At 41.0% G+C, this 17443-nt stretch overlaps 1 protein-coding gene across 9 annotated transcripts in view; it reads right to left on the bottom strand.

The window, feature by feature from the left end:
• Positions 1 to 17443, bottom strand: part of PPP1R12B (protein phosphatase 1 regulatory subunit 12B) — a 218667-nt gene that overhangs the window by 113655 nt on the left and 87569 nt on the right. For 5 of the 9 annotated variants that reach the window (XM_062211596.1, XM_062211597.1, XM_062211602.1 and 2 more), the window contains 2 exons: positions 16660 to 16842; positions 11868 to 12038 (listed from right to left, as the gene is read on the bottom strand). The exons of 1 other annotated variant lie outside the window; for it this stretch is intronic. In XM_062211596.1, the coding sequence (XP_062067580.1) occupies positions 11868 to 12038; positions 16660 to 16842 (354 nt within the window). Of the gene's footprint in view, positions 1 to 11867; positions 12039 to 16659; positions 16843 to 17443 lie in introns of those variants that run through there. 3 more of the 9 variants (XM_062211598.1, XM_062211605.1, XM_062211603.1) reach the window with 2 other exon arrangements.

The following is a 17443-nucleotide window of genomic DNA, read 5'->3' as shown; positions in this document are numbered from 1 at the left end:
TAGCTGGGGAGACCATTTTAACTTCTGGTAGAGAAAAACTATTTTTAGCCATTTCTAAAAAAGAAAAGAAAGGGCATCCACATACAAGATGTAAACTTCAGGGCTGGTGTTGGGGGAGAAGGGTGAAGGACAAGGCGAGAGGAGAAACAGAACAAGAAAATCAAAGGCAGACACTATCAGACTCTAATATTAGCTGAGGGAATTGTTTACATTTTGTTGCTAAGGAAAACTCGGAGCTTTGGAAAATGAACCCAATCACTACACTATTGTGACAGCTGCTGCTTGGCCCAGTGCCCTGCAGGGTTATCTGCCAAGTGCCTGCCACTTGCCATTCCTGTCCTGCTGTCTGCCAGTCAAATCAGGCCCTCTGTAACCAGATGACCGGGCTGGTTTCTGCAGGCCTCGGGAGCAACTGAAAGCCGGGGTGGCAGAGCTGAGTGACTTGAAGGGTGAGCCTGTTGCATTCTGGACTGCAGATCCAGACAGACTAACCCCGGAGTTAAACTTTTATTCTGAATGTATAAGGCTAACATCCAAAGGAAGAAATGGTATGTGAACTCAAAGAGGAGGAAAGGAGGCCTGGCTGAAGGTCTCCACTAGGCCTCAGACCCAGGTGTGATATGTCCTCAGCAGTCCCAGCTTTTCAGGGAGGAAAAGGCACTTTACAAGTGCAAGATTGGGGCCTTCCTAAAAGTAATAAACTGCTTCAAAAATTCTTTCCTGAGCTATGTATGCAAAATTGTAAATTATCTAGAATTCTTCCAACCTTGAATCTCTGACTATCGCATTTACTCCTCAACTTCACAGCATATGTTCACAGATTTCTATCCTAAGACGGACTTCCAGGGCTGGTGTTGTGGTGTTTGAGTCTGGGCTGCACTTCAAATCCAGCTCCCTGCTAATGCTCCTGCAAAGGCAGCAGAAGGTGGCCCAGGTGCTTTGGCCCCTGGAAGAAGCTTCCTGGCTCCTGGCTTCAGTCTGGTCCAGCACTGGCCGTTGCAGACATCTGGGGAGTGAACCAGTGGATAGAAGATTCTCTCTCTCTCCACCTCTCAAATAAATAAACAAATCTTTAAAAAAAAAAAGGGGGGGGGGACTATTGTACTTCAAGTTAAATTTTTTCGGGTCCTCTTGTCCCTTTAGCTCCATTATAATTCTGGAACTTTGGGAAACACAGAAAAACAATTTATAATTACCACACAGAAAATGTTAACATTTATATGTTTTCCTTTTGCTTTGTTTTGCTTTCTTTTTTACAGTTTGGTATCACAATATATCCTTTTGTATCCAGCTTTGTTCATCTAACAATGTGTAGTGAACAGCGTGCAGAACGATTGCCACAGGGCGGAGGGCTGAGACTGATCAGGGGCAAACTGGAATGCGTGCACCCACTCATCACCTCTTAGAACAAAACACGCTCAGACAAGGAACGCCAGCTTCGCAGTCTAACAGTATGGCCCACTCCTCAAACGGAGATTTTTCTAAGAGATCGCCTCCCACTGGTTAGGTCTTGCTGTGGCCAGTTTTAAAGCACCATTTATCCTAATGCTCACTAATTGTTTCAAATTGGACCTGTGAACACAGACTTCAGGGCTCCATCATGGTTTCCAAGCAGGACCAAAATGCTCACACAATGAGCTGATTACACAGAAAGCTGCAGCTTCAAGACAAGAATTAGCACCCTCCATGCTCTTTCAGAAGGAAAATTCAGCTGTTTTCAAAACATCTGATTTTTTTTAAATTTCAGCTTATGCTTGCCTAGAGGGAGAGACTCAACAGCATTAATTCTGTAAGGCTTAAATGATACGTTTGTTTGATCAAGTCATTCTCCTGTTGAAAAGCCGTCAGTGGTATTCCACAGCTTTGAGAAGTTGAAATTCCTCAACATAGCACAGGCAAAAATTTGCATGACTAGCTTCCTGCCTACCTTTCTAGCTCCACAGTTTGCAAGGTATATCTACTGGGTTTCTGTGGAAAAAAACACAGAACTATTCTCTGGGCATACAAATTTGGAAAACGCTGCAAACCCTAGCCATTCCGAAGCCCCGCTCTCCAGACCTATTCCTCCTCACCCAGAGGAAAGATTGGGAGGCGACTTTTGGGTGATCTGGTACTGCTTTGTTTAACCTGTTTCCTAAATGCATCTGGCCATATTATACTTTTTACCCCCATCCTTGTCCATTCTTCCCCTATTGAATTCACACTCTATACTGAAGCAGATTATTATTATTTTCTAAAGATTTATTCATTTATTTGAAAGGCAAAGTTATAGAGAGAAAGAAAGAGATCTTCCATCTGCTGGTTCACTCCCCAGTGGCTGCCAACAACCTGGATGGACCAGACTAAGCTAGGAGCCAGGGCTTCTTCTGGATTTCCCACATGAGTACAGGGGCCCAAGGATGTGGGCCATCCTCTGCTGCTTTCCCAGAAGCATTAGCAGGGAGCTGGATCAGAAGTGGGGCAGCCAGGACTTGAACTGCCCATATAGGATTGCTGGCGCTGCAAGTCGTGGCTTTAACCCGCTGCACCCCAGTGCTGGACCCGGAAGCCATATTTTAAAAGCCTGACATTTTTAAAAGCTCATGTTACTCAGAAACTATACTCTTAAGTATATACCTAAGAGAAATGAAAACATATGGTCACATAAAAACTTGTACACAGATGTTTATACTAACATTATCCATAATAACCAAAACATGGAAACTACTCAAATGTCCATTAACTTATGAACAAGCAAATGTGGTAAGTTCATTTAATGAATTAGTATTTGGTCATTAAAAGGAATAAAAAGAATAAATTTCTTTTTTTTTCTTTTTCTTTTCTTTCTTTCTTTTTTTTTTTTTTTTTTTTACAAGTAGAGTGGATAGTGAGAGAGAGACAGAGAGAAAGGTCTTCCTTTTTGCTGTTGGTTCACCCTCCAATGGCCGCTGCGGCTGGTGCATCGCGCTGATCCGAAGCCAGGAGCCAGGTGCTTCTCCTGGTCTCCCATGCGGGTGCAGGGCCCAAGCACTTGGGCCATTCTCCTCCGCACTCCCGGGCCACAGCAGAGAGCTGGCCTGGAAGAGGGGCAACCGGGATAGAATCCGGTGCCCCAACCGGGACTAGAACCTGGTGTGCCGGCGCCACAAGGTGGAGGATTAGCCTGTTAAGCCACGGCGCCGGCCAGAATAAATTTCTAATACGTGCCTCAACATTGAATGAACCTTAAAAACACTGAAAGAAGCCAGGCACAAAAAACCATATAATGATTCCATTTATATGAAAAGTAAAAAATAGGGAAATCTCCAATTGAATACAACAACATATCAGAAAGATCATTTACTCAGACCAAGTGGCATTTATCCCTGGTATGCAGGGATGGTTCACCATTCGCAAATCAATGTGATACATCACATTAGCAAATTGAAGAACAAAAACCATATGATTATCTCAATAGATGCAGAGAAAGCATTTGATAAAATACAACACCCTTTCATGATGAAAACTTTAAGCAAATTGGGTACAGAAGGAACATTTCTCAACACAATCAAGGCAATTTATGACAAACCCACAGCCAGTGTCCTATTAATGGGGAAAAATTGGAAGCATTCCCACTAGATCCTGAACCAGACAAGGATGCTCACTCCCACCAATGATATTCAATATAGTCCTGGAAGTTTTTGCCAGAGTCATTAGTCAAGAAAACAGAATCAAAGGGATACAAATGGGAAAGAGGAAGTCAAACTATCCCTATTTGCAGACGACATGATTCTATATATAAGGGATCCAAAAGACTCCACTAAGAGACTAATGGAACTCATAGATGAGTTTGGTTAGCAAGATATAAAATCAACACACAAAAATCAATAGCCTTTGTATACATAGACTATGCCACAGCAGAGGAAGAACTTCTGAGACCAATCCCACTCACAACAGCTACAAAATAAATAAATAAATAAAATAACTTGAAATAAATTTAACCAAGGATGTCAAAAATCTCAACAATAAGAATTATAAAACATTAAGGAAAGAAATAGAAGATACAAAAAAATAGGAAAATCTCCCATGTTCATGGGTTGGAAGAATCAATATCATCAAAATGTTCATACTACTGAAAGCAGTTTACAGTTTCTTTTTTTTTTTTTTTTTGACAGGCAGAGTGGATAGTGAGAGAGAGACAGAGAGAAAGGCCTTCCTTTTTGCCATTGGTTCACCCTCCAATGGCCCCTGCGGCCGGCGCATCGTGCTGATCCGAAGCCAGGAGCCAGGTGCTTCTCCTGGTCTCCCATGCGGGTATTTGTCCCTTTGGGACTAGCTTATTTCACTAAGTATAATGTTTTCCAAATTTATCCATTTTGTTACACATTATCAGATTTCAGATTTTTTTTTTTTTACCTCTGTGTAGTATTTCATGGTACATATCCCATAATTTCTTTATGCAGTCTTCAGTTGATGGGCATTTGGGTTGATTCCAGGTCTTAGCTACTGTGAATTGAGCTGCAATAAACATTTGGTACAGATAACTCTTTCATATGCTGATTTCATTTCTCTTGGGTAAATTCTCAGTAGTGGGATGGCTGGGACTTATGGTAGGTCTGTATTCATTCTGAGGTTTCTCCATACTGTTTTCCATAGTGGCTTTACCAGTTTATATTCCCACCAACAGTGGATTAGGGTACCTTTTCCCCACATCCTCTCCAGCATTTGTTGTTTGTTGATTTTTGTGTAAAAGCCATTCTAACTGGGGTGAGGTGAAACCTATTGTGATTTTTATTTGCATTTTCCTGATGGATAGTGATCTGAGCATTTTTTCATGTGTCTGTTGGCCATTTGGATTTCCTCTTTTGGAAAATGTCTGTTTAAGTCCTTTGTCCATTTCTTACCAGGATTTTGTTGTTGTTGTTGTATTTCTTGATCTCTTTATATATTCTAATCCTTTATCAGTTGTATAGTTTGCAAATAATTTCTCACATTCTGTTAGTTGCCTGTTTACTTTGCTGTTTCTTTTGCTAGTGCAGAAGCTTCTCAATTTGATGTAATCCCATTCGTCAATTTTGGCTTTCATTGCCTGTGCCTCTGGGGTCTTTTCCAAGAACTCTTTGCCTATGCCAATGTCTTGCAAGATTTCCCCAATGTTCTCTAGTAATTTGTTGGTGTCGGGTCATAGATTTAGATCTTTAATCCATGTTGAATGGATTTTTGTGTAGTGTGTAAGGTAGTGGTCTTGCTTCATGCTTCTGCATGTGGAAATCCAGTTTTCTCAACACCATTTGTTGAACAGACTGTCCTTGCTCCAGGGATTGATTTTGGTTCCTTTGTCAAAGATTAAGTTGATTGTAGATGCTTAGATCAATTTCTGGCATTTCTGTTCTGTTGGTCTATCCATCTATTTCTGTACCAGTACCAGGCTGTTTTGATTATAACTGCGCTATAGTATGTCTTGAAATCTGGTTTTGTGATGCCTCAGGCTTTGTTTTTGTTGTATAGGATTGCTTTAGTTATTCAGGGTCTCCTGTGTTTCCATATGAATTTCAACATCATTTTTCTACATCTGAGAAGAATGTCCTTGGTATTTTCATTGGTATCACATTGAAACTGTAAACTGCGGGCCGGCGCCGTGGCTTAACAGGCTAATCCTCCGCCTAGCGGCGCTGGCACACGGGGTTCTAGTCCCGGTTGGGGCGCCGGATTCTGTCCCGGTTGCCCCTCTTCCAGGCCAGCTCTCTGCTATGGCCCGGGAAGGCAGTGGAGGATGGTCCAAGTGCTTGGGCCCTGCACCCGCATGGGAGACCAGGAGAAGCACCTGGCTCCTGGCTTCGGATCAGCACAATGCGCCAGCCGCAGCGGCCATTGGAGGGTGAACCAACGGCAAAAAGGAAGACCCTTCTCTCTGTCTCTCTCTGTCACTATCCACTCTGCCTGTCAAAAAAAAAAAAAAAAAAAAATTGACACTCTGAGAAGCAAAGACTTTGAACAGCTCTTGTCTTAACTGTTGAGGAACAGCTTTTGTTTCATACTATTTGTTAACTACTTAACACAGAGTTAATCATATGTGTTTAAAGTTAATTGAAAATAGATCTTAGTAAAAAATAAGAGTGGGAATAGGAGAGGGAGAGGGAAAAGGGAGGAGTGTGGGTGGGAAGGCAGGAAGAATCACCACGTTATTAAAGTTGTAATTATGAAGTGTATTAAGTTTTTAATCTTAAAGTTGTACAGTTCTGCACACATTCCTACAGACTTACTTCTAAGGGTACAGTTTAAAAATTTGCCACGGGACCCTAAATCTCCTTAAGCTGAGTGGTAAAAATAGCATTTTAAGTGTTAAAGTGATCATATAGATATGATTATGTTTGATAACAATAACAGATATAATTAAAAAGTAGTAAATGCTCCAAAATGGGAAGCAGTCCATACAGCAGACTCATAGAATGACAATCGCTTTAAGTAGCAGTCTGATCTCAGAATCAGCTCTTAAGGCATTCTGGTCTGGCTGAAAAGCCCATGAGAGCATTTCAGGCATGGAAAGCAAAGACACTGTGGCAAAAAACATCCTACATGAAGGACCTTGGTGGGTGAAACTCCAGTGGAAAGAAGTGGTCATCAAAGGAGGAGGTAATTTTCTCTGAAGGGAGGAGAGAACTTCTACTTTGCTTATGGCCTTGTCTAAATACTAATGGAGTTCGTAGATTCAAAAGGTTTCCATAGCCTAGGCAGCTCATCAAGAGCCTCAGTTGATCACTGACGTCATACATAAGAGTGTTAATTGTTGGGACTGGCGTTGTGGTGAAGCAGGTGAAGCCGCAGCCTGCAGTACCAGCATCCCATATGGGCGCCAGTTCAAGTCCCAGCTGCTCCACTTCCAATCCAGCTCTCTGCTATGGCCTGGGAAAGCAGCAGAAGATGGCCCAAGTCCTTGGGCCTCTGTACGCATGTGGGAGACCTGAAATAAGCTCTTGGCTCCTGGCTTCAGATCAGCCCAGCTCCAGCTGTTGCAGCCATCTGGAAAGTGAACCAGTGGATGGAAGACTCTCTCTCTCTTTCTCTCTCTCTCTCTCCCTTCCTCCCTCCCTCTCTCCTTTTCTCCTTCCCTCCCTCTCTGCCTCTCTGTAACTCTGCCTTTTAAATAATAAATAAATAAATCTTAAAAAAAAAAAGAGTGTTAACTGCTAAATTAACAACAGGAGTCACTGTTCATTAACTTCATATGCAGGACCTCTGTCCTCAGAGAGTTGTATTATGAGAAGTAACGGTAAAGCTTGTTCTCAAGATTTGTTTTATTTTAGTGTATTAAATGGAGGCTATTCTTATGCCTCATAAGTTTTAGTTATGTCTAAGTGCCCAACTCCATTGCTTGCTATCTTGGGTGCTTCTTTAATTAATGATAAAACTTGTTCTCAAAGACTTACTTTCTTTTAATGTATTAAGTGGAGGATATTTTTATGTCTCATAAGTTATAGTTATATCTAAGTGCTCACAAAAGATGTATCATTCTTGGGTGCTTCTTTAAAGTTAATTAAGTTTATAAAAAAAAAAAAAAGTAAAATTTGAGATGCAATGACTGAACAGCCCTTGTCTTGACTGTTGAAGAACAGGATTTTTTTTTTTTGTTTGTTTGTTTTTTGTGTGGAAATATTAAATGCTTTACTTAGTATAGAGTTGGTCTTCTATGTATAAAATTAATTGAAAATAGATCTTACTAGAGAATAGGAGTGGAAATGGGAGAGGGAGGAGGAAGCAGGGGTGGGAATGCGGGTGAGAGGGTAGATATGGTGGTAAGAATCACTATATTCCTAAAGTTTTACTTACAAAATACATGAAGTTTATATTCCTTAAATAAAAGGTTTCTTGGGGAAAAAAAATACTGTGAATGGTGTTATGATGCAGTGGATGTCGCCAAGCTTGTTGAAGAAGTGCCAGTGGTTTGCATGAAAGCCTGGAATGCCTGGAGGAGCCCTCCCACAAGAAGTCCTGCCTTCCAGCCTCTTTCTGTTGAGAGGTTGATGCAGCGTGGGAAAACAGTTGTGGACAACCTGAGCTGGAAGTGACGTGGAGGATGTGGAATCCACATAGAAAATGCTTTTAAGACTACTGTCACCAGTCTATTCTGCTTCTTCTTTTTTTTAAAATGTATGTACAAGTGTAATAGATGATTAGAAATCTATGTGCAAAAAAAGAAACAAAAAAAAAATAGGCAAATGTCTAAAGACAGAAAGTAGATCAGTGGTTGCTTAGGTCTAGGGAGAATGGGAGAAGGGGGCAATGGTTAAAAGGTACAGGATTTCCCTTTGACATGACAAAAAGGTCCTAAGATTGATGGTGCTGACAGTTGCACCCAACTGTGAGTATACTACAAACCACTGAATCGTACACTTTAAATAGATGAATTGTATAGTTTAAGAATTACACCTTTATAAAGCTGTTAAAAAGTTCTTCCTATGGCTCACCGCGGGTCTTAGCATTGAAATTCAGTCTTTATCATCAGCTGTACAACTCTGCATTAAATAGTGCCTACAGGCTACTTAAGCTTCAACTTAAACCACTCTTCCTAACTCTCAGCACTTAGATTTTACAGTGCCTTCTTTCAGTTTCTCCAAAGAAGCAAACACCTTCCCACACTAGTGTCTTTTCAATTGTTTTACGTTCCGCTTGCAATGATCATTGTCTTCTTTTCACCTAGGTGTTATTTATGCTGCAGATCTTGGTTTGAGCATCACCTCCTTATGAGACTTATTGGATCCCTTGGGAGAGGGAAGCCTTCTATAGACAGATCTTCTGCACCACACTGTCACAACAACTCATACGGCCTTTTTAAGGTATATTTCACAAGTATAATTATTGGGGTCAGCGTTGTGGTACAGTGGGTTAAACCACTGCTTGCAATGCCAGTGTCCCAACCAGAATACTGGTTTGGGCCTGGCTACTCCACTTGTGATCCAGCTCCCCGCTAATGTGCCTGGGAAGGCAGCAGAAGATGGCCTAAGTACTTGAGTTCCTGCCACCCACATGGGAGACCTGGATGCAGTTCTTTGCTGGTAGCTTCAGCCAGGCCCAGATCTAGCTGTTGTGGCCATTTGGGGAGTGAACCAGCAAATGGAAAACTGATCAACCAATTGGTTAATCTCTCTCTCCCTTTCCATCTTCCTGTCACTCTGCCTTTCAAATAAATAAGTAAATATTTTTATTTATTTGAAAGTTAGAGTGACAGAGAGAGGAGAGACCGAGAGATTTTCTATCTACTGGTTCATTCCCCAAATGGCCACAATGGCTGGGGCTGAGCCAGGCCAAAGCCAGAAGCCAGAAACTTCTTCTGGGTCTCCTATGCGGATGCAGGGTCCCAAGGACTTGAGCCATCCTCCACTGCTTTCCCAGGCACATCAGCAGGGAACTGGATCAGAAGCAGAGCAGCTGGGACTTGAACTGGAGCCCATTCAGGATGCTGGCACTGCAGATGTCTGCTTAATCAGCGCCTGCCCCATAACTAAATCTTAAAAACAAAACAAGAAAGTACAATTATTAATAAACATTTGTTTTTGTCACCAGCATATGTTTCCCAAGGGCTCAGAGTATTTGATCTACCAATATATCACTTGGGTTTATCACAGCATCTAGTAACAGCAGGTGCTCAATAAGTATTCTGAAAGAATGGATGCTAGTACATATTGAGTGACTTAATCTAGCAGTTCCTTATCTAACACCTCCCTATTCACCTTGTGCCTTCCCTAAAATGCAGACATCTTGATCTGTACTTGACACACCACATTTACCTTAAAATCCACTTACATCTTGATTTATTCTTTTATTCTTATATCTGCTGTTCCTATAGGAAATATGTCATAGGTATCCTGTGTGGTACACAGCAAGCACTCAGTGAATATTTACAGGATGAATACATCTTACAAAGTAGAAATAAAAGCTGTAGTAGGTGCTACCTTATTGACCATAGGTTATAAAATTCCCAGAAGAGAGTAACTATCCCTCTTGGTTTCTCTAAATTAACAGTTCATGTAATTATTTAATAATGCAGTCTGTAAAGAACCCGGATTCCCCACCCTTTTGGAGACAATGATCTTTATAATGACTTGAACTCATTTTACTTCCTTCAGCTTGGAGACTTTTCTTCAGCTAGAAGAGGTGACCTTTGTATTTGCTTTTTAGATGAAACTAATAGTATCTTCATTATATGTAAGCGAGTAAATATACAAATATTAACTATTCAAGGTTAATTAATATTTCCTTGGTTGGATGCCAATTAAAAGAGGACAGCTGTTAGTTCTAGAACTCTTTGCCCAGAAAACTGATTTTCTTCAGTTTTCATATAAAGACATTTTAAGAAGGAAGGAAGGAAGGAAGGAAGGAAAAGAAAGGAAGAAAAACATTATTTTCCGATTCACTTAACATCCTTTCCCTTCCCTCCCTTTTCAAAATGTGTCTTTTAGAGGTGTCTTTATAATAAACAAATACCTATAGGGTTGAACTCCTATTGCATTTTACAGATGGTAGGATTTCTTGACTTACTACACATCCATACAGACACACTCACAGATGTGAAATCTCCTTCCTTTGGGTATGTGAAATAACATTAAGTCAAATAAATACAAATTTCTGTAAGATTTCACCTGTTTTTTTAAGTCTTAAAAAGGGATAATGATAGCCTTAGTCTTCAAGTAGATCTGAGACACTCGAATGGAGTGCATTCTATTTTTTATACTCCTTCCAGTGAGAGAAAATGACCAATTTTCCCTTGGTCATATCTCCAAGGTCTCTTTTTTATTTTTTTTTTAAATTTAATAAATGTGAATTTACAAAGTGCAACTTTTGTATTGTTGTGGCTCCCTCCACCCCCAACCTCCCTCCCTCCCGCGGCCCTCCCCTCTCCCACTCCCTCTCCCGACCTGCCCTTCATCAAGTTTCATTTTCAATTACCTTCATATACAGAAGATCAACTTAGTATATACTAAGCAAGGATTTCAACAGGCTGGACTCAAACAACCACACAAGGTATAGGGTATTGTTCGACTAGTAGTGTTGTTTTTAAGTTTCATAGTAAAACACATTAAGGACAGAGATCCTACGTGGGGAGCATGTACCCAGTGACTCCTGTTGTTGATTTAACAATTGGCACTCTTATTTATAATTGTATATTTATTTATAATTATATATATAATTATATATTTATTTATATTCCAATCAGCAATCACCCGAGGCTCTTGCCATGAGCTATCTAGGCTATGGAAGCCCCTTGAGTTCACCAACTCTGAACTTGTTTAGTCAAGGCCATATCACAGTTTAGGTTCCTTCCTCCCTTCAGAGAAAGGCACCTCCCTCCTCCAAGGTCTCTTAATTCTAACAGAGTTGTCCTTGGTTTTTCTTCCTTTAATTTCTACTATGTCGTTCACAATTTCTTTCTAAAGAAATTACAGAATAGCCAGTCACTATCTTTTTACGATCTCCTCACATTCTATCCATTTCCTTTTCTGCTGTTCAGAATTCTCAAGCAATTACAACTTTATAATCCTAGCTCTCTTTGAGCCTTTTGTCATACTACTACATATTACTATTTTGCTGCAAGAGAAGTCATCATGGACTACACAGAACAAAACAAAGGATCACAAAATGCAAACAGAATACCTGACGACTGTCTCTCTCACAAGACACACAGGGGAGAAAAAAAAGGTATGAGTATACCTGTTCCTTATTCTATTGAATAAGTGTTTATATTAAATAATAATTAAGATCTGTTAAAAGTCTCCCAAAGCAAAAGACCGAACCCATGCAGTATCAAAGATCTCTTTTCACAGATTCATCTGAGACTGGGGAAGACTCCACGCAGTCCTTCCTCTCCTACCTGAAAACAGAGCCCCACGAGTGAAATCGGTAACCTAACGTACCTCCTCTTCTCCCTGGCTTCCACAGAGGAGTCCGTTCCAGTGGAGGAGAGCACAGTGGCAGCTGTCACCCCATTGGCAGTGCTAGGTAGAGGGCGATTGGTGATCACACACAGCGGGGTGCTGGGAGAAACACTCTCTGCTGTCGAGTCAGTCTGGGATCTGTAAGGAGTCCTGAAACAGACACAAGCAGAAAGAGGATCCTCAGGGATCCTACACAACAAAGCACTGGGACAGAGGCAGAAGAGTGAGACAGGCTTATCTAGAGAATCCTCTTGCGTAGACTGTGTTTATTTATCCATTCCAAGCTCTTAAATTTTTAAACACTGTGATTACACATTTAGTCTCACATTCTCTTCCCAAGGAGTTCTATCTTATGGGTTTGTTTGTTTTAAAAGACAAACGACGTTAGCTAAGCTACAAGACAAGAGAGTGACATATGCAAGAATACCTTCAGTGGCTTCACTACCATCTGGTCTCCACACATGCACACAGACAGGGCTTCTCGCCACATGAAAAAGACACCAAGTTCACTTACAATATTAGTATTCACCTGTCCCTTATTTCTTGACAATGTACATCTTGGTTGTAATCTTCAATGTACATTTGATGACCGTCTTCTTGGATTATCCAGACATCTGATCAATACTCTACAACCTCAGTATGTTTGGTCCTGGCTCACCTGGTGCAGCAACTGCTCTCTCTTTTCATATGACCAAAACAAATGCCTAATTATCTATATCTATAACTGCCTAAAGAAAAAACTGAAACAAAAACTGCATAGGATTTTATGTGTAGCCTTAACTACAGACGCTTCAACAGCAAGCTGTATAATTACATTCATTTACATGAAAACAAGATCTTTGTTTCTTAACAAAGACTTAGGAGCAACCAATGGCTCTCCACCCCAAAAGCTATCATTTGTGATGTCACAGCTTGTTGCTGGGGTAACAGATCCAAAACTGATACAGAGACGAGAAAAAGCAAAAAGCATGAATCTTTTAAATCTGTTTTTTCACCTACACACAATTATTACCAGAAATGTCACAAGTAGCTATCTACTTACCTCCAAATAAGCACATTATTAGAATAAGCTTGGAAGAAATAATCAGATAATAAAAATCTCAAAGTAATATCTAGATACAAATATAAAAATAGGGTACTTTTGAAGATGGAGGTGGTATCTAAAAAATACAAGCTGTTTCCTCGAAGCAACTGACACATAAATGTGAAATTCTGTATTCATTTGTTTAATTTTAAAAAGTTTGAAGAGAAACAATTCCTCAGACTTACAAGACATATGAGTCTATAGGAAGTACTAGTAAAATTATAAACACAGGGGCCGGCGCTGTGGCACAGCAGGTAAAGCCGCCGCCTGCAGTGTCGGCATCCCATATGGGCACCAGTTCGAGTCACAGCTGCTCCATTTCCTGTCCAGCTCTCTGTTAATGGTCTGGGAAAGCAGTAGAAGATGGCCTAAGTGCTTGGGCCCCTGCACCCACGTGGGAAACCTGGAAGCAGCTCCTGGCTCCTGGCTTTGGATTGGCGCAGCTCCGGCCATTGTGCCCATGGGGGAAATGAACCAGCGGATGGAAGACCTCTCTACCTCTCTTCTTTCTGTGTAATTCTGACTTTCAAGTAAATAAATAAATCTTAAAAAAAAAAAATTAGAAACACAGCTATAAAAAATTATATTTATCAAAACCTTACCTGAAATTTTACATAGGATAACAATACATTTTGGTGTCTGCAATTTCTTATGCTGTAGAAATGTCAGGGATCTAATTTTTTATTCAGTTATATAATAGGACTTTATCATTTTGAAATGTGCTATAATTTTACAGACTGTCAGGAGCAGAATGAAAGGGCTCTACAGTGGGATCAAAAGCTGTACAATGGAGGAGAATCAACCTGGGCTTCGGGACCACCTGGAGATGAGCTGAAACTCATTTAACTCCTCTATCTCTCCTCCTCTATAATATAGGAATGATACCTTAAAATGTACGGTTCTTGCAGTAATTAAGTAAAATAATATATAAGGAACACCTAAAATAGTGCCCAGAATAAAACATAAACTTTGTGGGAAAAAAATTGTGATAAAACAAACAAGAACTTTGAAATGTACAAATCTGGGCTCAAATCCTGGCTCAGTTCCTTACTAGCTGTGTGACCCTGGGCAGATTTCCTGGGTCTCAATTTCCTCATTTATAAGAAAAGAATAATACTTTACATACTAAAGTGCTATTTAGGAAACTATCAACAACATAGATGTGCCTGAGGTAGCTGGTTATCTCTCCATATCACCGTCTCTTCCTCCTTCACTAACAGTGCCAGCCACTGGATTACTGAAGGCGGCAATGTATCAGGCGCCACCACCGCCGTAGCTCAATAGGCTAATCCTCCACCTGCGGCGCTGGCACACCGGGTTCTAGTCCTGGTTGGGGTGCCGGATTCTGTCCCGGTTGCCCCTCTTCCAGTCCAGCTCTCTGCTGTGGCCCAGGAAGGCAGTGGAGGATGGCCCAAGTGCTTGGGCCCTGCACCCACATGGGAGACCAGGAGAAGCACCTGGCTCCTGGCTTCGGATCAGCGCAGCGTGCCGCCCTTAGTGGCCATTTGGGGGGTGAACCAACAGAAGGAAGACCTTTCTCTCTGTCTCCCTCTCTTTCACTGTCTAACTCTGCCTAACTCTGCCTGTCAAAAAAAAAAAAAAAAAAAAATCCACATTTCCCAAGGCTTCCCAGCCATTACTGGTATCCAACAGTACATGAAGCAGAAAATTACTATTTCTGGGAAAATTCTCAAATCAGCAGGCAAACCTTCTTTGCCTGCTTTCCCCCTTTTCTCCTTCTTCTTGCCTAGAATGCAAATGATGGTTAGAGCTCCAGCGGTTATTTCAGACCAAGAGCTAATCCATGGAAACGAGCCATGACGTAGGACTGGGGTCTTTTCACGACTGTGGAGCTCCTGTGCCAGCCCATTTCCAGGCTTTCTTAACAACAAGGGAAGAAAATTAAACTTTTATTTTTTAAGCCACCATTATTTGAATTTTTTGGTTATGTGTGAGTAAACCAAATCCCAATATAATTTTTTCACAGCACCTAACCTAATGCCTACCACATAATATGGTTCAATACATGGTAGGTGTAATTATTTTTCCCAGTTTCAGATCTTAATGGTTAATTAAGTAACCCTTCCGTTGTCTATGGTGATAATACTTAACATGGCCATGCAACAGGATTGTATGAGGACCTAGCAAATTTCTACATAATTATACTTATTAATATAATTATCAATAACCCATCATAAACCTGTCACTCCTTGCCAAATTAATGGTCACAATTATTTTAGGGAACAATATCAAGTAAATTAAAAAATACCAATCAAGCACCATCGTTGTTGACATTTTCACAGTAGTACTACAGTTATAATCATTTTTTATTTTCATTATGTCAGCTGTAGAAATCAGACCAAAAAAGGGAACCCTTTGCCATATCCAAAGGCAAAAGGTCACTGACCACACCTAAAGGATTAAAAACTGGAGCTAATGTTGTGCTGCACATTTACAATGCCATTGAGCCTATGCCACCCCTTAGATTAACTGGAAACCAAAGAGAGAGTACTCCCAGAACACAGTTAGACAAACACAAATGTCTCCTTCCACACAATGTTTCCAGCAAAACATTCTATTTGGTAGGAAGTTTTCATAAGGCTATAGGAGCCTTTTGTAAAGTGCGTTAGTTTTTCTTCTGATTTGGGTTTGTATGTCATCTTCCAAAAAGACTAAATACAAGTGATTCTTAGTCAGAATTACTGGGAAATTATATAAGCATGGGAATATTTTAATATGAAATATTTTAATATTTTATATATTTAATATTTAGTGTGATCAATAAATTGTAATCATAGGGGCTGGCACTGTGCCACTGTACAGTGCCAGCATCTCATAGGGGCACTGGTTTGAGTCCTGGCTGCTCTACTTCCGACCCAGCTCTCTTCTAATGCACCTGGGAAAGCAGCAGAAGATGGACCAAGTGCTTGGGCCCCTGCACCCACATTGGAGACCCAGATGAAGATCCTGGCTCCTGTTTCAGCCTGTCCTGGTGGATAGAAGACCTCTCTCTGTGTCTCTCCCTTTCTCTCTCTGTAATTCTGCCTTACAAATAAATAAAAGAAATCTTAAAAAAAAAAAAATTGTAATCTGGGGCCAGTGCTGTGGCATAGTGGGTAAAGTCACCACCTGCTGTGACGGCATTCCCAGATGGGCATCAGTTCGAGTCCCAGCTGCTCCACTTCCAATCCAGCTCTCTGCTATGGCCTGGGAAAGCAGAAGATGGCCCAAGTCCTTGGGCCTCTGCACCTGCCTGGGAGCCTGGAAGCAACTCCTGGCTCCTGGTTTTGGATCAGCCCAGCTCTGGCCATTGCAGCCATCTGGGGATTGAAACAGCTGATGGAAGATCTCTCTCTCTCTGCCTCTCTGTAACTCTGCCTTTCAAATAAATAAATAAATCCTTAAAAAACAAAACAAAAAAATTGTTCTCATAACTGGTAAGATGATTGGGAGATGAAAGTAATCATAATAAGGTCATGCTTAAATATCAAGTGCAACAACTCCTTCCCTTTGATTATTCAATCAGCAACTGTTGAATGGCCAATAAAAGTCAAAGCAAAAGCATCCTCACGAAATTATGGACGTTTTTACAGGAATTCAAGCTTGCTTCTACAGTGACAGAACCTCATGTGTTTCCAGAGGCATAACTCTGACGGATGTAACTCCAATGGCTCTGGGAAGCCTTACCTGCCATGGTGGACAGATGCAGTAGTGTTTGCACTGACTGGTGCAGAGCAAGAAGAGGCAGGTTGCCACTGGCTGCCCAGAGAGGTAGATGAACCAATGGTAATGGGTGAGGTAGCAGGAGATGAATTGCGATTGGCTGAAATGTAGGGACTTGTGGGGTCACTACTTCTACCAAATGAAGCACTGCAAAACAGCACACAGTCACTTTCTTCAGGACATGCTGTCCACCCACCATTTCCCATACCACCTTCCCACCCAGATTGTGCACTTTCAAAATGAATGTGTGGACCAAGGCGAGGGTATTATAACTGGGAAGCAGAGTGATCAACCCCAGCCAGAGCTGGGTCACTGGCAGTAAGCAGGCAATCATTCAAGAGTGAAGGAACCGTCACTCATTGAAGGATGATCTTTTGGTCAATCATCCAAAAGTACAAAGGGCGTGAAGGAGGAGAGGTGATATTTAACAGAGGAAAGCAGAAAAGAAGAATATATGAGGCAAGAGTAGAAGCTAAGAAAGAGAAATAATAGGAAATAACTTATTAGAAAATACAATTTCCAACCATCCCAAGGCAAAAAAATCATGCAACCCCAAATATCTACCTGATACAGAAGCAGCATTGCGAAAGCTACAGTAGGATCAGGGAATTTGAACAGGTTTGGAAGAAGAGATTTGAAATGAAAAAGAGGGTAAGAGTAAAGAAGTTCTGTGAACTGGTTACTGTACTTAAAGCAAACATATCTTTGGGAGGATTTCAAGCACAAACTCTAGAAAGTAATACTGTAT

Source organism: Lepus europaeus, chromosome 14 (genome assembly GCF_033115175.1).
Source record: "Lepus europaeus isolate LE1 chromosome 14, mLepTim1.pri, whole genome shotgun sequence".
NCBI lineage: Eukaryota > Metazoa > Chordata > Mammalia > Lagomorpha > Leporidae > Lepus > Lepus europaeus.
This window is presented reverse-complemented; position numbering and strand designations above follow the sequence as displayed.